At 38.5% G+C, this 22,071-nt stretch overlaps 1 protein-coding gene across 3 annotated transcripts in view; it reads left to right on the forward strand.

Annotated features, from left to right (window-relative positions):
* Positions 1 to 22,071, forward strand: part of Babam2 (BRISC and BRCA1 A complex member 2) — a 372,389-nt gene that overhangs the window by 184,563 nt on the left and 165,755 nt on the right. For all 3 annotated transcript variants that reach the window (XM_020154590.2, XM_074049402.1, XM_074049403.1), the window contains one exon: positions 14,544 to 14,653. In XM_020154590.2, coding sequence (XP_020010179.1) covers positions 14,544 to 14,653 — 110 coding nt within the window. The remainder of the gene's footprint in view (positions 1 to 14,543; positions 14,654 to 22,071) is intronic.

Consider the following 22,071-nt stretch of genomic DNA (forward strand, 5'->3'; position numbering starts at 1 on the left):
AGTGATTTCTTGGTAGCAGTTGTGTGTCTCTTCATTCTACAATAGAAACTTAGTTTTTCCTTGACATTTGTAACATTTTTCGAAGATTGTGGGCCAGTTATTTAATAAACTTTCTGAATTTGGGTTTGTCTGATGTTCCATCATGTCTGAATTCCATGTATGCATTGGTGGCAGAATATCACAGAAGTGAGTTTGTGTTTTCCTCCTGCCAACTCTTAAATGGTATACCATATATCCACTTACCTCATCAATGAGGACATGTTCATGTTTATCACTTGTTTAAAGTAGTATCTGCCATAGTTTGGACCTTGAATTTCCTCAAAGGCTCTTGTGCTAAAGGCTTGGTCCCTAGCCAATAGTGCTGTTAGAAAGTTGTAGAATCTTCAGGAGGCAGTGTCTAGTCTCTCTCTCTCAATCTCTCTCTCTCTCTCTACTTCTCGGCTGCTATGAGGTAAACAGTCCTCCTCCACCTCACACTCCTGTTATGATGAACTGAACACTGGCTCAAAGCAGCAGAGCCAAGTAACCATAGATTAAAACTCCGAAACTATGAGCCAAAATAAACCTTTCTCCTTCTGAGTTGATTTTCTCAGCTATTTGTCACAGCAACAAAAACTGGCTAACATATTGTCTATGAGGCTTTCTACTATAAAGTCAGTTTCCTTTTTCCATTTGTAAATATTTTGTGTTAAGGTCTTTTGAAATCACATGAAGTTCCCATTTTTCATCGAATTTTGAATGCATTTATCTATTTGTTTAATTACAGATTTATTTATTTAGCGGTGTTGGGGATCAAACATAGGCCCTTGCAAATGCTAAAGAAGCACTCTACCCATTGAGCTGCATCTCCAGTCTTGAATGTATTTATTTATACCAGTATGAACTCAGGATTTCCTAGTTTATTTAAGGGTTATAGTTACCAATGTCATTATTTTGATGCTCAGCATTCTTCTATATGTTCTGTATACATTGAATGTCCATGCAGATAACACACTGAGCTGATTCTGACTTTCCCTCTATGCATATTTGTAACTATCTTCTCTGAAACTGGAGATTCTGATTCTCATTATGCTCAATGTGCATAGATTACACTTACACATTATATCCATCCCTCCCCCGCTGTTGCAGTTGCCCCCTCCCTTGAGGTGGGCATCCTCCTCCTCTTCTTAAACTCTTGACACACCACACCAAGTTGCTTTTCTCCGCAGACATCTTTTCCACTGGGCTTATCGTAGGGCTCCCGCCACTGAGTGTTCAGCCTTCCAGATCTCTTAAGATACTGTAAGTGATCTAGTCATGTCATTACCCACTCTGCAATCCCTTTTCACATTGTCTTTAAGCCCAACTCCTTGACTAAAATGCATAATCTGTCCCTTAAACGTGTCCACTTTCATCTTTTAGCACTCCTCCCAAGTATCCAGCCTTCCCAAATAGTGCCTTCCTTGTGCCATATGCCTTCGTACACATAAGTGTTTTCTTCCCTCCACTCCCTTAAACTTTTCATTCCATTAGGTCACTGGATTCCTTGCAATACTGTTACCGCCTAAAAAGTCATATACGACACATGGTTTTGCCCTCTTTTTAGCACCCTTGCATTGTCCTGCCGTGGGGTATTTCTCTCTCATAACACACCTTTATTGTAACAGTTTTAACCTAATGATTAGGTTACCTATGTGCCTTCTAGGTGTTGCCCAAAATATAGTGGGGCATTAATACATGTTTGTTCAATGAATGAATAGGTAAATCCTATCTGAATTCATTAATACAGAATCTGAGGCCAGCCCTGAAGGCACACTCAGTATAGTAGGAGAATGGAAGTAATTAAAGGCGGAAGATCTATGGTCAGCGACTTATGTTTCCCAGGCTGCATAAGTAATGGTTTATCTGGGGGAAAGTCCAGAATGCTTTATTCAGAGCTGGAAGGTCTTTTGTTTTCTTTTGTTGTTTTAACATAATTTTGTTTGTTTGTTTTAAACATAGTTTGTGAAACCTGCTTTGGATTGCTATAGAGGTTTTCTTGTATACTTACAAATATTTGATTAAATAGTAGATGTGAGAAACCCAGCTGAAGGAGCCCACTTAGTCTGCCCTCATAAGTACATTCTTTAATATCTATTTAGTAGGAACTTTTATCAGTGAGTTGAATCCACATTTTGGTGTGAATTAGAAATGTTAAGCTATTAATAGCTTTCCCTGGAGAATTATAACTTGAAAGAATGCTTGAATACTTTTTACCGTCACTTATGCATCGTGAAATGTCACAGTTTCTCTTCAGAAGCACAAAACTGCAAATGTTCATCAATTGATCTATCTTAAATCTGCTATTAGTTTAGAAATTAAAGAAATATTCTTCCCTAAGTTAGGCCAATGATAAAGTCTAACTCACTTTACACTTCTGAATCTAGCATCAGCACTTCTATAATTAGTAAAGTTCTAGAAAACACACCTACTCAAGAGTTATGCTAAGTTCAACATTTATAGTTTTTCATTTATGGAGCTATTAATATAATGTGTTTTTGCTCATATGAATATTTCTACTCTTCATAAATCACGATAGAGACACTTTTATCTATTCTTCCTCTTTTGGATCTTGTGTTTCCTTTTTGATTCACACAGCCCTCATTTAGTACGTGACGAGTTTTTGAAGCAAATTTGGAAGTAGCAGAATGATATAGTGAAAAAAAAGCACTGTGGCAGGAACTTGCAGTCTTGAGTTTGGGTTTCAGCCCTGTGACTAATTAGCTCTACACATAGGATAAATCACTTCTCTTATCTCAGTGTCTGTGTCTGTAAATCTGTGGATTTTCTTTTCTAATATACTGGAAACCTTGTTAGAAACAAAATTTTTCTCCCAGGATGGGTGTAGTAGCCACACTACCTAAACTGGGAGCTTCAGCAGGGCCTGGAAGCCTGCTCATTTGGTTTCCCCTGAGCTGCTCTTAGGAGAAGTTGTGGGGTACATAGGATTCCTAGTTCTCCTCAGAACATGGAGTTCAGATCTCTGAAGCCCTTTTTACCCATAACATTTTCTGGATGTATCCTTTTCAGAACCAATGGCACAGTTACCCTGATAGCATTCACCCAAATGGGTTAGTGACTTGTCAGTGCCACCTTGTTCTACCTGGTCCCTTTTTCTGGCTCCTGTGGAGCATAGGATGAGACCAGCAATGAGAATGAGTGAGAAGTGCCTCATTGTACCTCAGTTTCCGCCATGATCTTCCTCAATTTTACCTGAGGTTTTGAAATATGCTATGGAAACTTATTCTTTTTTCCTTCATTTTTTTGTGGCACAATGCACATTAAAAATCTTTCCATCAAAAAATTTGGAGGCTACTTAAAAAGCTGGACATCGATCTACCATTTGATCCAGCAATACCACTCTTGGGGATATACCCAAAAGACTGTTACTCCAGAGGCACCTGCACATCCATGTTTATTGCGGCACTATTCACAATAGCCAAGTTATGGAAACAGCCAAGATGCCCCAGCACAGACGAATGGATTAAGAAAATGTGGTATCTATACACAATGGAATTCTATGCAGCCATGAAGAAGAACGAAATGTTATCATTCGCTGGTAAATGGATGGAACTGTAGAACATCATTCTGAGTGAGGTTAGCCTGGCCCAAAAGACCAAAAATCGTATGTTCTCCCTCATATGTGGACATTAGATCAAGGGCAAACACAACAAGGGGATTGGACTATGAGCACATGATAAAAGTGAGAGCACACAAGAGAGGGGTGAGGATAGGTAAGACACCTAAAAAACTAGCTAGCATTTGTTGCCCTTAATGCAGAGAAACTAAAGCAGATACCTTAAAGCAACTGAGGCCAATAGGAAAAGGGGACCAGGAACTAGAGAAAAGGTTAGATGAAAAAGAATTAACCTAGAAGGTAACACCCACGCACAGGAAATCAATGTGAGTCAATGCCCTGTATAGCTATCCTTATCTCAACCAGGAACACTTGTTCCTTCCTATTATTGCTTATACTCTCTCTACAACAAAATTAGAGATAAGGGCAAAATAGTTTCTGCTGGGTATTGAGGTGGGGGAGCGGGAGGGGGTGGAGTGGGTGGTAAGGGAGGGGGTGGGGGCAGGGGGGAGAAATGAACCAAGCCTTGTATGCACACATGAATAATAAAAGAAAAATGAAAAAAAAAATCTTTCCATCTTAGTAATTTTTTAGTGCTCAGTTCAGTGGTATTAAGTCCATCTGTAATGTTGTGGAATCATCACCATGATCTGTCTCCACAACTCTTTCCATTTTGTAAAACTAAAACTCCATGCCCATTAAACAACCCCCATTTGCCTCTTGGCTTAGGCCCTGGCCTAAGCCACCATTTTACTTTCTGTCATTATAATATTGACTATTCTAAGAACTACATATAAGTGGAATCATATAGTTTTTGTCTTTTTGTGATTGGCTTATTTTACTTAGCATAATATCTACAAGGCTCACCCATGTTGTAACGTGTCAGAATTTTCTTTCCTTATAAGGATAAATGGCATTCAATTATATGTTTATACCATGTTTTGCTTGTCTGTTTATCTGCTGATAAAACCCTGGGTTCTTTCCATGGTTTAGCTGTTACAATAACACTGCTATGAGCATGGCCGTGCACACATATTTTTGAGATCTTGTTTTCAGTTCTTTTGGGATGTATATACATACCCTGAAGTGCTGTTGCTGGGTCATATGGTAATTCTGTTTTTTATTTTTTTGAGGAACCACTATACTATTTCCATATGGCTTATACTATTTTAATACACTCCCACCAACAGTGTACAAGGGTTCCATTGTCTTAACATCTTCACAATATTTGCTATTTTGTATTTTTAAAAAAATAGTAGCTATCTTAATGAGTGTGAAGTGATATCTTGTTGTAGTTTTAGTTTTTGTTGAACATCTTTTCATGTGTTTCTTGACCATTTGTATTTCTTTGTTGAAGAAATGTTAACTCAATCCTCTGCCCATTTTTGAATGAAGTTGCTTATTTTTTTGTTGAGTTTTAGTTCTCTGTATATTCTGAATATTAACTCCTTATAAAGAACATGATTTGGAAATACTTTCTCCCATTCTGTGGTTTGCCTTTTTACTCTACAGATATTGTCTTTTGATGAACATTTTTCATGTTCATGAAGTCTGATTTGTCTGGGTTTTTTGTTGTTGTTGCCTGTGTACTTACTGTTAAATCCTAAACTTTGAGATAACAGTGAAATACCATCATTTATTTGTATTCCCCTTCTGTTAAATCATAGAATATCTCAGTCCATTGCCTTTTGGTTCTCTCCTGAAGTTTGCATCCATTCTCTTTTCTTTAGTTGCCAGTCATGTAAGCCAGTGCTTCTCAAACTTTAATGTGCATATAAATCACCTACCAATTAGTTAAATCTCCCCCAGGTGCAGCTGGCCTGTTAGTCTGAGTAGCAAGGCTCTAGGTCACTCCATCCATTCACCTAAGCTTCTCTGCCTGTACTGTTCACAAATGTTATGTCACACACTCATTTCCAGACTGCTACTGTTCTGTCTTTAGGCAGTTTGAATTAGCTTTAAATATGGCAGAGGTAGAACAGTTTTCACTGGAAAATGTTCACAGTTTGCATTTTAACATCATGCAGACAGAGAAAGCCAGAGCCCTTTCCTTACCTTTTAACATTTTTTATCTTCTGCTTTCTTTATTTCCTTTCTTTTGAAAGTCTGATGCAAAAAAAAAAAAAAATCTGATGAATTCATTCTGAAGACATAGAAACAACAGATGAGTTCTTTACCCTTCCTCATTGGGCTTTTGACCATTAATTATGTCGTCCTATTTATAGGAGCTCTTGGGAAGAAGGATGAAAAATCCCTTTTCTCATTTTTTTGTGTTTATGTCTACTTCTTTGAAGGGGGAAAACTGATTCTTGCAATTCTTTTTTTTTTGGTCTGTGTTAATTGTGAGTTACACATGGTTGGTAAATCATAAATGAGCATTAACTTAGTGATACCACATAGTGTGTTATTTAGCAGCTTATTAGCTTTATTTTTAGAAAATCAGATTATGATTAGAAATGGCAAAAAGATTGCTGTTGTCTTTTGATACTACAGGGTTTGGTCATTCAGTTAGGTGTATAAGCCTGAGCTTTCTTCTTATTCAGGGGAATAATCTGAACCTGGGGGGAAATGAATTATTCTAACCAAACTTAGACCAACTGGTTTATATTAGAAGGTCAAGTTAATAATTTACATACATCTCTGCTGTTTCTAGCAGAGAAGTCTACCTATAAAGTCCATTTTTGGATCAGTAATTTGCTGGCAATCATATGTAGTCATTCATACACTTGTCCATCAGATATTTACTGGGTGCCTAGTTTTGTGGTAGGTGCTGGACTACCCACTGGGAATGCAAAAATGAATGGAATACCTTCATTGCACTTAATGAGCCCAAACAAGTAAATGACTAGAACACATATGTAAATAACTTTAAGATACAGAATGAAATTTTACCATGCAAAGATTATAACTAAAGACTAGAGTAATTCAAAGGAAAACCATTACATAAGATGGTAGGAAAAAAAGAAGTCTCAAGAAAGGATGTGGTCTCTGGATTGGAGACTTGGTGTTGTGAGTGCAGGACTGGTGGAAGGCATTTGACATCAAATGGCAGAGAAATGGCAAAAATGCTGCAGTTCCGGTGATGGAAGAATGAGATTTAGAAAGATAGCTCGGATGAGCTCAAATGCCAGGCAAGTGTAGAAATGACTTTTGAGACTGAGAGAAAGTCACAGTTTTTACACTGCTTTTCAACTCATTTTCTACACAGGACCTTTTCCTGTAACTAGTTCCAGAGAGATAGAGCTTCAGCCCTGTGCCCAGCCTCCTCTGTCTCTTCAGGGATGCAAAGAACCTTATGTCAATATGTGAATCAAGACTGATCACTTCAAGGGGAGAGTCTCTAAAGGCTTCATTTTTTGTTTTAACACCTGTGGCATGTGCTGGTCTCTAGTTAATAAGGGTGTGGTGCCAGTGCCTAAAATAACTTGGAAATAACTAGTTGTCCAGTTGCCACAGGAACCAGACAGCATGAGCCAGGTGACTTACTGGGTCGGTGGTTGCTTCTAGGGTTCTTTCCTTTCTGTCCTCATGCATAGAATCACTTGGGAAGAATCTCTAAATCCCAGAATGCACAGCAACCTGAAGAGAAGAGGACAAAGTTTAGCTTTAATAGAGAGAAAAATGGCCTGGTAATGGAAAGGATAGCAGACCAAGAGTCTGAAAGGAGTAAGAGAAGCGGAACTAACATTTGTCACTTTCTTTATGCCTGGTCCTGTACTTGGCACTTTACATACATTTGCAAAAGCTGTGTGAGCCTGTTGCTTCCCGTGATGCCCACATTTGGCATGTCATATGGAAAAAACAAAGACATGTAATGTCTTTGCAAGTTTTTTTTTTCCTATAGCTAAAAGTTCACCATATTTGGGTAGTTCTTAAGTTGCAGGATGAACTTGCAAAACATTTTGTGTATTCAAATGGCATATTGCTTTGGACTTGGCTGCCTTTAGCATGGACGCTTAGATCTTTTTTTTTTGCTGCTTGGGTGAGGAGGAACAGGGAGTACAAGGTGTGCTGAGGCTCACAATGAACTGTGGTGCTTTTCCTAGTCCACCAAGATGGAAAGCAGCAAGTCCAGAGACGCACAGCTCAGCCTGGTGCTGCAGAAGATTGCTGCAGCAAGGCTGTCTTGTGACCTGTGTGGAGCATGCAGCTTTTCTTTGTCCTGAGAGTTTCTTCTGAGTTCTGATTATGGCCCAGCATGCCATAGCATATAATAAATATTCAAATGACCCAGGGATAAAAGCCTTTTCTAGAGCTTAGTTGTGTGAATTTTGGTTTACCATGGTATCATCTGTATTTGTCAGTTTAATAATTTACAAGAGAAAATGTTGGTTATAAGTGAAGGAAAACCACTTCAAAACAGCATAGGCATCTGGGGCAATTTATTAGCTTTCTAAGTCAAGGAGCAGATTGAATAGCCAAACCACAGCAAGAGAGGGGACACAGCTGGATGGACCCATGGGAACAAAGGTTAAATGCTACCAGGACTTTGGCCTCTCTCTTCTCTGCTTCCCTCAGTGAGTTTGCTTTATTCTCTCCCACTGCATCCCAGCCTTCTTTATGTCTGGGAAATATGGCTGCTTATGGTTTCTTCTGCTTCTGCAGTGGAACTGGCCTACACAAATCTTGAAGAAAGGGCCAGCCTTGCTCTGGTTCTACCAGCTATTCCCAGGGGTTAAGAACAAGTAGCACTGTTAGAAGCTGTTAGGATTGGGATCTGGAGTGGGTCTGGAAGAGGGAGGAGTTCCCAAAAGAAGAAAGGGGTCAGAAAGGCGGTATCACAGATGACCATTGCATCAATTTCCACTTTAAATATGTGTCTTTCTGCCCCTTGCAAAGTGGTATATGAAGAAAAAATTCTACTTTCTCTTTAAGTTATGGAGCCATACTAAGAATGAGGTATATGATATTCCTATCTGTCAAATATGTGCTTAATAAAAAACTCAGAATTATTCTCACATTTTGATGGATTCTAGGATAAGTCTGGCCTGAGGTTTATGTCAGTAAGCCTGCATAAAATTATAATTCAGATATCCCAATATATAGTTCAATATACTTTGTAAAACAGTTGCAAAAACTGATGCCTTAAATGAACCTGGAAGGATCTTCTGATCAGACTCATTAAGAGCACAGTTGTTAGGGTCATGCATTGTTTCTCTAGAAACTTTTGAGTAGAGAAGTTGGCAGAAGTGAGGAAGTGTCGTTTGCTGCCTATGAGGACCATGGGTGCAGCACAGGCTTCCCTCATCCAGTTTCTCCAGCATCCTGGAGAAAAGGGTCCATTGCATAGCTTTTAGAGTACTGCTGTGACTATTCAAAGAGAGTTGGTGATTCTCAAGGCTCAGTCTGTTGGGTATAGTAACTGATGAGACAGTATTTAACCAAGAAAATCCTGATCATCATTTTAAACGAGCCAGGATATTTCTCCCTGAAGTTTCTTTGTACAACATGTGTTTCGGTTTAGCTTTATAAACTGCAGCTATAACCAACATATCAAGGGAAAGTACCGCTTTACAAGCAGATTCCTGCACAAATGAAAGCCATGAATCAGTCTTTGTTTTTAAAAATAAGCAAGATATAGTTTTTTTTTTTTAAAAAAACCGAACTCCATGGTGTAGCATGACTTCTAGTAGTAATGAACTCAAGTTGTCACTTTTGGGAGACACTGGCAGGTTGCAAAGGCTCTGTCCTGGTGTCCTGAGCTCACCCTCTAAGAGCTGGCTATTTCAAGAACATTGCAGTTATCCCTTCCTGACCTGACAATCAGAGCTTCTTATTTTCACTGAGTAGAGTTAGTTCATCATAGAATGTGCCTAACCATACATTATTGAAGGAAGGTTGATATTATGACCTTAGAACTCCATGGTTCTCATCAGTGTCCTTAGAAAAGCCATCCTCCTTTCCTAACTAAGTCTATGTAAAGATCAAATGAATGCATTTTATTACAGCCTTTAGTCTTTATACCTGTATGAATTTTAACTTTTTCTTCTGTAGTTCCTAAAAATACATAAAGCATGTATTTTTCTATCTGGTTTGTATGCCTGGTCCCAGTAGGTAGTCTGTTTTGGGTAACAAGGGAATAGGAAACAGTTGCTCATGATGTTTGTAGTAAACAGGATTTAGACACTAAATAGAGAATGAGTAAATCTATAGTAACTACTTTCTGCATCTCTTGCACATAGATTTCCAGACGTTTGTACCTTTCTTTGAATATTGATACTGAGTCTCTTTTCATGTGCCCAGTGGCATGCTGGGTGTTATGACATCATAGTTAAAAGTCCAGGTTCTGAGTCAACATGTATGGGTTCAAAACTCATCTTTATCATTTAATCTCTCTGAGCTCCAGTTTCTTTATCTGCAGTTGAGAATAATAGTTTCTACCTTATCAGGTTGTTATTAAGATTACCTGAGATCTAAAGCACAAAGTGACGATTGAGTAAACACTGAATAAATGTTAGCTGTTATTATTGGCCATAATAAGAAGAAAGATGTAATTTCTGCCTTCAAGAAATTAACAATCCATTTGAAATATAAAACATAATACTGCTCAAATAGCATGAGGCGTTCATGGAGCAACTTGGTGAAAACTATCCATAGAAGACTTAGGTCGGATTGCAGTTGAAAGGAATATTAATGGAGTAAGTGAATTTATAAGCAGTCAGAATTAAAGAAAGTTAAACCACACCAAGTAAGAAAAGGAGAAAAACAGCTTTAAACAAGAGAAATGACAAGTGCAAAAGTGTTAGTCAAAATCTAGTAAAATGTATGGCGAGTGCTCCAATTTGTCTAGATTATGCAGAAGAAATAATCCCATTTCTATTTGGAGGAACCAAATGAGAAGTAAATCTGGTAAATGCTCTCTTCATAAGGGAGCATTTCATATCCCTTATGAAGGATTTTTAATCAAGAATTCAGTATATGGTGGAGATAAGCTGTAACTGGGTCTCTGGAACTCTCAACCCAAAGCTTTTAACACCTGCTGCATGGAAAGAAAGCTCAGGGCTGGGAGTCAGACCAACCAGCAGAACTGGCACAGAAAACCCATTTATTGCTCTTTTCCATGTATTTGGCCCAACTTTACGCCCTTATTTTGGGATTTGTTCTACTTTCTCTGGTACTTGTACATTTCCTAGCACTTTTAGGAAGAGGAAATGATCTAAATTCTGGGACAGAATGAGAGCAAGTTCTTATTTTGTTGTTATTCATTTTGTTACAGTGCTATGAATTAAATTTGGGGTCTTGCACATGCTAGGCAAGTGGTCCATCACTGAGCCATCTCCCCAGCCTTGAAGGTCTTATCTTTTTATTTTTGTTTTATACATTATTTTTCTGGATTTCTTCTGCTGAGATTGAATGACATTCCTACCATATTCTTTGTCATGTCTTAATGCCAGTAGAATCCAGATTCAAATTTTGATTAGGGATGCTTATGTTGACATATTACAGAGTGAGTCTAGATGACTTCTTATCCTAAATCTCTATCTTAAGTAATGAAAGACCACTGCTGATTGTCTGCAAGGCCCTTTTTGACCAACTTTCCTAAACTTTTCTTCCTCCCTTATCTGCTTTCCCTGTTTTAATTTTTTCCCCATTACATTTGTAACATACTATATATGTTACTTGTTGATTAAATGCTTCAATGAATAGCAGCATTACAAAAGAGTCATTCTCTTCCACTTGAAAAATTTGATTTGCATATTCTAAAATTACAGAATTCTAATGGTGATGAAACTATATTATCTAATATTGGCACCTCCAAAGTACACACCTCCCTTAATATATTTCAATATAAGAGTCTGTTTGGAAATTTTTAGTTTGCATGTAGCTTGTCAAAAACTCATAGCTTTTGTATAATGAATTACTTATTTATCTTGCCCTAGTTTGGTCAACCTAGACTTGGTTAATCCCAAATCTAGTTTAAGACCATTTTAAATATAATTTAAATGGTGCTAGCCAGATTTTTGACGTACCATGTAATAGCTTTGTTACAATCATTTATACCCACAGACTGGTTTGGTAGTAATGGTTATAGATATGTTGTAGCCCTTTTGAATTAAGAAATGCAATGGCCTTTTTAGTTTTCCTATTTGATCTCTGGTTTATAACATTTATGGTTCAGCTAATGTCTTTCAGCAATTAGTTAACTGGTGATTTGTACCTATATTGACACTAACGTTCTCAACATAGAGGGATTTTTTTTAATGGTTGCTATTCTAAATAATTAACATATCAAAGGAGTGCAGCTTGATGATAAATTGTACTTGTATTTACTTTCATTTCCAAGGCTAATTGTTTCTTTTCTATACTTTTTTGATACTTACAAAGAGCCTCAATTGAGAATAGTTGTATAAGTGAGTCATTATGAGCTAAGCAAAAATATTGACTCATGATATTAGTAGATGTATCCTTTGCTGGTACCATTGTTCACATTTGAGTTTTCTTTAATAAAGTCTCAAGTAGTCATAGGTTTAAGGAACTAAGGAGATAAACATTGAAAAATTGGCATTTTCTATTTAATTCCATCATTTAGCCCAAATATTTCTCAAATTAGAAAATTAAGTTCAGTGGTTAATTCCATTCATTTATTCATTCTTCCTATCATTCCTGCATTCATTGTTTTTTTTTTCCAACCGATTTACTATGTATGTAGTTTGTTCCAGACACTGAGAATGCAAAAAAAAAAAAAGAACAGGAAAAGCTTTCAGACTTGAAGGAACTCACCTATAAACCATGGGAATCCCTTTTTTATATCAAATACTGAACCACATTCACATTACATCTCGGCTCAACAGCATAGCTGTTACTGCCTCACCATGTACACGTGAGTGTTTGCCATACTTTTGTACAGGAAGAAGGTAATATTCTTTAGCTTTAGCGGATTTGGCATCTTTTTCCCCATTTTAGCCTGTGGCAGTTTCAGATGGCGCAGAAAGCAAGCCCTGAAAATGTATACTTGTACATTTTAAAATGTCTCTTACTATGTTTTAACCATACCCTGTTTTCCAAATGCTGCCATTAGTGGTTACAATAATCATCTGTAATGTTAGCTTCTAAGAACCATGGTACAAGGGCTTCTTTTCTAATTTCCCAGATGGGAGGGAACACATGTACAAGCCTGTTAGAGTTGCAGAAACTGGAAACAGCACTGTGTGGATTTGTATTTTTGGAACTCTTTGGGTTTACTTAAGCACTCAAAATCAAACTTAGGTATCTATTAGAAATCAAACATCAATTCAGGGAAAACTCACGTGCCATACCAAGAGGAATAAAACATTACAGTAGTTCATGAGATGAACTCCTGGAAATAACTCGTGTCATATTCAGACCAGTGTTTCATGTGCTTTTTGCAGGATGTCAAATGATAAATGTTGATTATATAAGCCAAGACCACTCCTTTTCTTTGGGGGTTGTCTTTAAACATTTGTGTTCTTTACTATAATAATAGCGAAATGGAAAGTTAAGAAGCAGAAAAGGGAAATCATTGTAAGTTATCCATAGGCACATGGATTAATGCTGTCAATTAGAAGGAATCTCAATGGCCCCTGGGTTTGTCCAATGTGTTTTCTCAGGGTTTATAGGATACAGGATACAGGACAAGCATGGATGGGTTTTAGACAGACAAAGGACAGGGAGTCTGAGGTTCTCTGTGTTCGTGGACAGTGAATCTTAAAGTCTAGGTTGGAATCCCTCTGGTATGAGATAAGTGCTGAACTCCTCTGAGGACCTATGAACTAATCCAGACATATAGATTAGTTCTTACCAATCCCTGTAGGTGAAAGATATACAATTCTATTAAGTGTTTAAGTTTTTTTTTCTTTTTTTGGCAGTACTGGGGTTTGAACCCAGGGCCTCACATTTGTTAGGCAGGCTATCACTTGAGCCATCCCACCAGCCCATGTTTATTATTTTTTTTTTATTTGACTTGTGAGCTACTATCAAGTCAGTAAGGGTTGCTAAAATTTGGTATGTGCAAATTAAAATCAACATGGTATCAGAGTTGTTCTCATTTAGCAGAACTCTGGCAGATATTAGGTCCTTGGCGATGATCAGAAGCATAGCACGTAGATACACGTCCAGTTTTGATTCAAGACAGTTCCTCAGTTCGTCATCTGTGTTGCCTTGAGTTGGTTCTCATCTTCAATTGCTGCTATTCTATAATTAATTACAGCTGCTTTGCTGTAATTAATAACTATTAATTACAGTAAGTTTAGCTTTCTTATCAGTTTAGTTTATTGTGGTTAGCTTCAAAATAAAGATGCGTGTCTATTATAGCTCCCATGTCAATCATCTATAATCACTTTGCTGAAGGAGGTATGTATTTAACCCCCCCTGCCATTTGCTTATATGGTGACATACTTCATGGTGATAGAGTTCCTAAGAAGTTTTGCTATTTAAATTATTCACAACATACTATAAAGGCAGATGCAATAAGATTTGACTGGATATTTTAGCATTTTGTTAGTGTTGTAGGATAACAATCATGTTTATAGCAACATGTTTACTTCAATTTGTTAGCTGTGTTTTTGTCTCATTCTTTGTTACCATCGTATTCTCCACCCCCCACCTGGATGTATGAATGAGTGAGACAGGCGGGGGCTTGTACTTCACCGTGGCAGGCTGTAGTCAGGAAGTGGAAAGCCATCACTCTGCAGAGTAGTGAGCTATGTGACAAAACATGTGTTGAGCTGCTCTGTTGGAGTAAGGAGAACTCATAGCCGTGGCTTCAACGCCAGTAGAGTGTGAGCCCTTCACTAAAAAGATGTTCAGAGAAAGCTGAGTGTGGTGGTGCACACCTATAATCCTAGCACTTGGGAGCTGAGGCTGGAGGATCATGAGTTCAAGTTCAGCCGATGCTGCATAGTAAGCCCTGTCTCAGAAAACAAGACAAAACAAAACACGTTTGCAGAGGAGGTATTCATGACATTATGTTTCTCATTTCTTTTCTAAGGATGTAAATGAAGATCCTGGAGAAGATGTAGCCCTCCTTTCTGTCAGTTTTGAGGACACTGAAGCCACCCAGGTGTACCCCAAATTGTACTTGTCACCTCGAATTGAGCAGTAAGTGTCAGTGTCATTAATGTTACGCAGACTGAAGTTTTTCCTCTCACTCTTTCTTTTGCTACTCATGAGGTCTTAGAATTATTTCTTTTTCTTAATCTTTGTTTCCTTAAAAATTTGTCATTTTAGGAGCTTTGTTGTCTGTGTACACGCAGATAGTGTTTGCCTCTGTGAGCTTTCAGTGAGTCTTATTTGTGCAGCTTGTGCTATGGATCCTATGCACACAAATACCTGAGGGAAAAATAGGTAGACATTTCCAGATTGTGAATCCCTCCAGGTGTCCCCTGGGGTTCATGAACAATGGCTGTAGCCTAAAGAAGACTGTTGAACATATCTGACCTGACTTGTTATATACTTGTAACTATTAGTTATTTGTAAAAATATAACTAGTATCTTTAAAATACTAAGCAAAAGCTTATTCAGAAGTTAATAAAGGTGACATTAAAAGTGTACAGTTTTAAGAAGGTGATGTTTGAATTATTTCTTTGTTTAAAATAGCTGCAGAGGGTTTGGGAGCCTGGCTTAAGTGGTAGAGTGCCTGCTCAGCAAGTGCGAAGCTCTGAATTCTAACCCCGGTACCGCAAACACAAACAAACAAAGCCAGCTGTAAATGATTTTATGTAACATCCAACTACACGGTAGAAACAGTTTGCTGTCACGTCATTCTAACCAAGTAGCTTTTCTCATTGGTGATAAGTTTTATAAGGACTCGCTTCACAATGTGCTTATTGTTAGCTAAATGCTGTAGTAGCTTATTGAACTTCAAAAGAAGCTGGGGTTCACTGAAAAGGAATTATAAGCAGGTTTGGCTGGGGACCTCTGACAGGACAGATTTTTCATCAACAGAGAGTTTTTACAGATTCTGCCGAAATCATTATTAAAATTCTCTGTAAGTCATTTAGTCAGGCTTGGCTAATTTCTGTCTGTGAGTAGATGTGGTCACTATCCAACATTCTTATACTGAGCCATTTTCTCTCTCTCTGACCTCAGTTGCTCTAAGCTGTGAATCGTGGAGCCCCCCTCCCCATCTTATAAGCTGATATGATGCAGCTGCTTATATGCAAATATGAGATCGTGAAGAACAATAATCATCAGACACTCTCTGTTTATGTATCTCCCACAGCATCTAGAACAGAATTTTACAGTAGCAGGCAGTCAATGAGCGCTTTCTTTTTTAATTGAAAACACTGCACCATGTTAGTAAAAGGCCATGGGTTGCTGGAGGCAGTGCAGTGAAGAGATAAGAGGCAAGGGGTCCAGAGTCACGCAGAGCTGCTTCAAACCCAGATTCTGCCGCTCAGCAGCCAGCAAAGTGTTTGACATCTCTGAGCTTGTTTCCTTGGTCATAAAAAAGGGATAATAATACCCATCTCAGCATGTTGTTTTGAGGATTATATTAAGTACAGTTCATAAAGTATTAACTACATTGCCTGGCACCATAGCAGACATTCAGCAAATAGTAGCTATTAATATTGTTATTATTAATGATGGAATGAGTGAGCAGTTAACAGGGACAGGTTGGGGCAGAAAAGGACAGGATGGGTAAATAAGTGAGCAAATACTAGATCTCAGTATGTACTTAATGAGTTAAATTAAATATTTTGGTGATGAGAGAGTTAAAGAAATAGTCCCAAGATGTGAGGAAAATGAATATACTAAGGCATAGGCAAGAAATTGCCAGCTCAGAAAAACATTTTCCCAGCAGCCAGGTTATTTTTCTTTGAAGTTGCTGTACCTGGTTTGCAAGTAAACTTCCTAAACAAATATTCTAAAAATCTAAGATAGAATGAGAAAAGTTAATAAGGAAAGGTATAGTAAAGAGTCACTTTTCTTAATTCTAAAATCTAACTTTCAACTTTCCCTCCCTCTTTATGTTAAGAATTGGCTACAGTGTGTCTTTCTACTTCATTTTTCTATTACTTCCCTCAGACCATCCCTTAGCCAGACTCAGTTAAAGCTTTCTCACTCTGCCTCTACTCTCTCACCGCTTGTACCTTTGCTAAAGCCCTTCCTCCCATTCACAGTGCCTTTCTCTAACTCCCTCTTCCAGGTGAAAAATACATTTTCCTTTTTGGTGGTTTTGGGATTTGAACTCAGGGACTCACACTTGCTGGGAAGGCACTCTGTCACTTGAGCTACTCTGCCAGCCCTATCCATTTTCAAAGGACTTTTTAAAATGCCCAATCAGCCCAGCCTTCTTGGGAGCTCTTTGTAACACTGAATTTGTATTATTCTCATAATCTGCCTATGTAGCTTTAGTTGGCGATGTGTGTTTTCTTATTCCTTCACTAAACTGCTAGCTGCTTGGTGTTAAAGAACAGGTCTTACCATTCCTTCAAAGCCCTGCACAAATGCATTGCACAGCAGCAGTCGCCTGATTGGCAGTCTTACAGGTCAGTAACATTCTCACCAAAAAATTGCAAAGTGCTCTACTGAAAGGTCTTAAATTTTTCTGGGTTGATAGAAATTCACTTGGCTTAACCATATTCGTAATACCGAAGTAAACAGCCAAAAATCCTTCTATTATTAAGTAGAAATGATTGTATTGATGTGTTAGAGAACAGTTAAAATGGAAAGCAGTGAACTTGGGATATGACTTTGTAAGGGCTTATATATTTGCTAGAATTGTTGCAGCAGTCTCTCATCTGGGGTTTTGCTTTCTGGGGTTTCAGTTACCTGCGGTCAACTGTGGTCTGAAAATATTAAATGGAATATTCCAGAAATAAATAACTCATAAATTTTAAATTGCACATCATTCTGAGTAGCATGATAAAAGCTTATGCAATCCTGCAGGACATGAATCATCCCTTTGTCCAGCATTTCCATGTTGTATATGCGGCCCGCCTGCAAGTGATTTGGTAGCTGTCTTGGTTATCAGGTTGGTTATCATGGTATCAGTGCTTGTGTTCAGTAATGCTTGTTTTACTTAAGGATTGCCCCAAATTGCAAGAGTAGTGATCCTGACAATTTGGATACATCAAAGAAACTGTAAAGTACTTCCTTTAAGTAAAAAGGTGAAAGTTGTCAACTTAATAAGAAAAGGTTGTATGGGGAGGTTGTTAAGATCTGTAAAAATGAATCTTCGATTCATGAAATTCTGAAGAAGGAAAAAGAAATCTGTGCTAGTTTTGCTGTTACACCTCCTACTGAAGAAATAGTAATTGTCCTGTTCTATTATGCTTGTTGTGAACTTTATACTGTGCCTTATTTATAAATTAAACTTTATCATAGGTGTGTTTGTATAGGAGAAATCATAGTATGTGTTTTTGATTTGGTACTATCTGTAGTTTCAAGAATCTACGTAGGGTCTTCAAACATACTCCCCCCTGGATAAGGGGGTAGGGGACCTGCGATAATACCTTTGGCTAATTCTCAAAATAGTTCAAAGTGGAGAACAGAAAGGTAATGCCATTTCAAGAAGGCCCTCGGCCTAGGGTAGGTGTCAAAAACTGAGTGAAGAGGGGTTGGTACTCTCTTTGATGTTGTGTTACGCTCTTGTTTGTTTTTCTTGTTTTTTTAGACATAACCTTGTCATTATTATTATTATTATTGACCTACATTGATTGTGCAAAGGGGTTTCATTGTGATATTTCTATATATGCATATGATGTGCTTTGATGAATTTCACCCCTTCTATTACTCTCTTATCCCCCTCCTAACTACCCTCCTTTTAATTTTTTTTACAATCTTAATGAATTTCATTATTTTTTTTACCAGTTTTTAATTATTGTATTGTTGCTGTACTGGGGACACATTGTGACATTTAGAAAAGTGTTTACAATATATCTTAGTTAAATTCACCCCCTCCATCATTCTCCTTTATCCCCCCTCCCTTGAGCAGTCATTTGTAGCCTGTGTTTTATGCTATCTGCTCAACTCTTAGCTATCCAAGCATTGATTATAGACTCGTACATGGAGCATTCTTTCAGGAGTCATAGGACAAGCCTCCCATGTTGACCCTCCCAGTGCTGATGGCCAACTGTTGCCCTAGCTGAGGCTTGTACTCCTTTCTGCTTCTGCTGTGGTTCTTTCCAGGAAGTCCTAAGCTGTATTCGGTACACCTTGAGCACAGGCTTGGGAACACCAACAGCCTGATCATGTTAGATGTGCGTAGTCCTGAGGAGGCTTGTGTTCCCCATCTTAGTGCACAGGCAGAGAGAAAGAGACTTTGAAAGCTGGGGAGTGGCTCAAGCGCTAAGAACTCCTGCCCAGCAAGTGCTGCCCCTGCAAAAAAGAAAGAGAATTTGAGTCTGAAAGAAACCCCATTGCAGTATGGCCATTATTGCTCTGTCCCCGTTTGTCTGTGCAGGGAGCAAGAATTCACATTAACTAGTCTCAGAAATGGATGAAGAAAGATACTGCTTTCATCACATGTGGAAAAAGCGATCAAATGATTGCATCCTGAACTTTTTTTAAAGATATGAATAACAAATGTTCCCGAATTAGATAATCTCAACATAAGAGAACATTTGTCAGATACATTGGTAGGAAACTCCCAAGCATGTTATAATTTGATGTTGATTTGAAATGCAGACCCACTTCTAAAGTCTGTCTGTTTACCCAGGGTCCAGTAATAGTTGCCTGGTGCCTCTGACAGCCCTTTGCCAATGACTCCCCTTAGAGCTGCACAGCCCATTGTTTCCCACCACACATGTATGTGGCTTGAAGCGTAAACACCTCTGAGAAGAACTTCCTGTTCTTTATGCACAAGGAACATTTATGAAATAAACATATCTCAGCCCTATATATTTTTTTTCCAAGGAATCAAAACAAGTCAGTTGAATTAGACGTGAAGTTCTGTTCATTAAGAAAATGAAAAGTTCGTGTGGAGTTATTAAAAAAAAAAAAACTAGTAGTAATGCAAAATAGATTTTGGTTGACTATTAGGAAAGGGAAAAATCATTTCTAAACCAGTTGCCTTTCTTTTTCCTGGCAGAAAAGTTGTAAATTTGAGGTTACATCATTAGAGCTGGCCCTACACATGCCCTGCCTTCCCCTTGTTCCCAGACTGTTGGCAGTTCTCGTGGTGAAACCAAAGGTTAAATAGGCATAGAGACTGCCCGGTGCTCTTCTCTGAAGGTGTGGGCCTTCTCTTGGCTCCAGTCACTTTGTGGGAGTGGTTTGAAGAAAACCAGCTTCGTCACTCCCTGTGCTGTTCCCACTCGGTGTATAAAGACGGCTTCAGCCCCTGAGGCAGACCAGGTGGCATCTTTCACAAGTACAGATTTTGTTTTTAGAACTTTCTGTTGTTAAGTTACAGTCCGCCTTGGAAATAAGTACTCAGAACTTCCCAGCCCATAAATGCCTACTATTAGTGAAGCTTGCGTGCCTGCAGATGTGTGTGTGTTCATTCCTCAGCAACAACGACCCAGCGAGAAGTGACCAAGTGCAAGGCCCTTTTTTTGCTAGGTGCTTTGGAGGCTGTCAAGTCAGATGTGTTATGGCCTTTGCCCTGATTTGCTTCGACTACAATAAGGGGGATAAGAACAATTATGGCAAGTTGCAACTTGTGGTTTAGTAAAAAACACATAGTGAGACTGAGACTTGATGTAAGAAGCCCTCTGTTCCTCCACTTAGGAACTAGCCATGTTGGATGAGGTTACTAAACCCTTTGAGCTTCACTTCTTGGTTTCTTCTTCTATAAAGGGACAGGGGACACCATCTCAGTTGCAGTTACATCTATTCCACTGGGGAGAATGGGAAAGTTATAGTGCTCAACCCACAGTGGATGCTCAATTAGTTCTACGTCCTTTTATTTGCATATAATAGTTGTGTAGGGGGAATACGTTGTGACATTAACTATCTGCTTACAATATATTGTAATTAGGTTGACCTCCTCCGTTTTTAGAACCATTTCAACAAGTTGCATTGTCCGATTTTTGTACATGTATACAAAGTACATCCACCATATTCACCCTTTGTGTTTCGTCTTCCCCCCCCACCCCTGCACTGGTACCCACACCCAGATGGGACCTGTTTTACATCCTGTCCTTCATATTTTAGGTGTTGATTGATAGGTATTCAGACATGTACATATCATGCTTTAATCAGATTAGCTCTCGCAGCTACTTTCTCCATCACCCTGCTCTCCTGTTACTGGACAGTTACAGTGCATTATGTTAGACTGTCTTCATATACAGATGCACTGATTTTGTAAGTGCTTCTTGAGCTGTATAAATACCCAAGAAAATACTTTTAGTACTGTGAGAATTGAAGGGAGGAGGAGATCACATTTTCAATTGGCTTAGTGGAGAGGGGGCTTTGAAGGTTTTAGAAAGCCTGGCTCTTTTAGTGTAATGTGGCTTCTGAAGAGATTAAATAGCTAATACTATAACAATAATAAAAGTGTGCTTATTTAATGTTTTTAAATGTTCAAACTGCTTTTCACTTTCCCACACTCTGATTGCTATGATAGTGTGGGTACACATACTATGTATAATACATATACTGTATGTATACTGTACTGTCATATTGACAATATGACAGTTTGGTAATATGGCCCTTCCCCTCCATCACCTGGTGTTCTCAGACCCTTTCTGCTCTGTTTCATTGGACTACTTCATTTTTTAAAAAATTTTACTCTTATGTAATATACAATGTTTGGGTCATTTCTCCCCCCTACCCCCTGCCCCCTACCTTAACCACTCCACCTCCCTCCATCTCCCCCCCCACCCCCTCAATACCCAGCAGAAACTATTTTGCCCTTATCTCTAATTTTGTTGAAGAGAGAGTATAAGCAATAATAGGAAGGACCAAGGGTTTTTGCTGGTTGAGATAAGGATAGCTGTACAGGGAGTTGACTTGACTACTTCATTTTTTTAAACTCATTAAGTCATGCTAAATCATGTTTCCATGGTTACATCTATAGACCATTTATATGACCTTTGTGGATTGGCCCCCAAGTCCTCATTTCTAATGCCGCCTCTTCTCCCAGCTCACAGATCTGCTTTTCTAGCCATGTGCTAGAATGTCTGTGTTTCATAATTTCATCGTTCCCCAATAAGGTGGCACTTCTTTACATCCTGTTTCACTTCACGACACTCTTGTGCTTTCCAGTGTCCAGATGCTACTTCTCAGAGGCATCCACCACGCCCCTGCCCCATGAGCCAGCAGTTGGTTTGTGCAAGAAATCCATTCTCCACAGTGTCTCTCATTGTTTGTCATTCCTACTATCATTATCTGCTTCCATCTTTCAATTGCCATGTCTCCGGATGGACTTTTCCCTTCCAGTTTCTTCCTGTTTAACTTCCACTTAACTCCCAGTTCTAACTTCCAATTTGTTCCTATCCAGCATAGAACCGTTACTATCTTCTGGAAGTTCCAGTCATGTAATGTCCTTCCTCAGAAACCATCATGCCTCTCTATTGAACTAGTATGCAGCTCTCAGACTGGCATAAAAGGATTCTGTGCTCTTGCCC

Source organism: Castor canadensis, chromosome 12 (assembly GCF_047511655.1).
Source record: "Castor canadensis chromosome 12, mCasCan1.hap1v2, whole genome shotgun sequence".
Classification (NCBI taxonomy): Eukaryota; Metazoa; Chordata; class Mammalia; order Rodentia; family Castoridae; genus Castor; species Castor canadensis.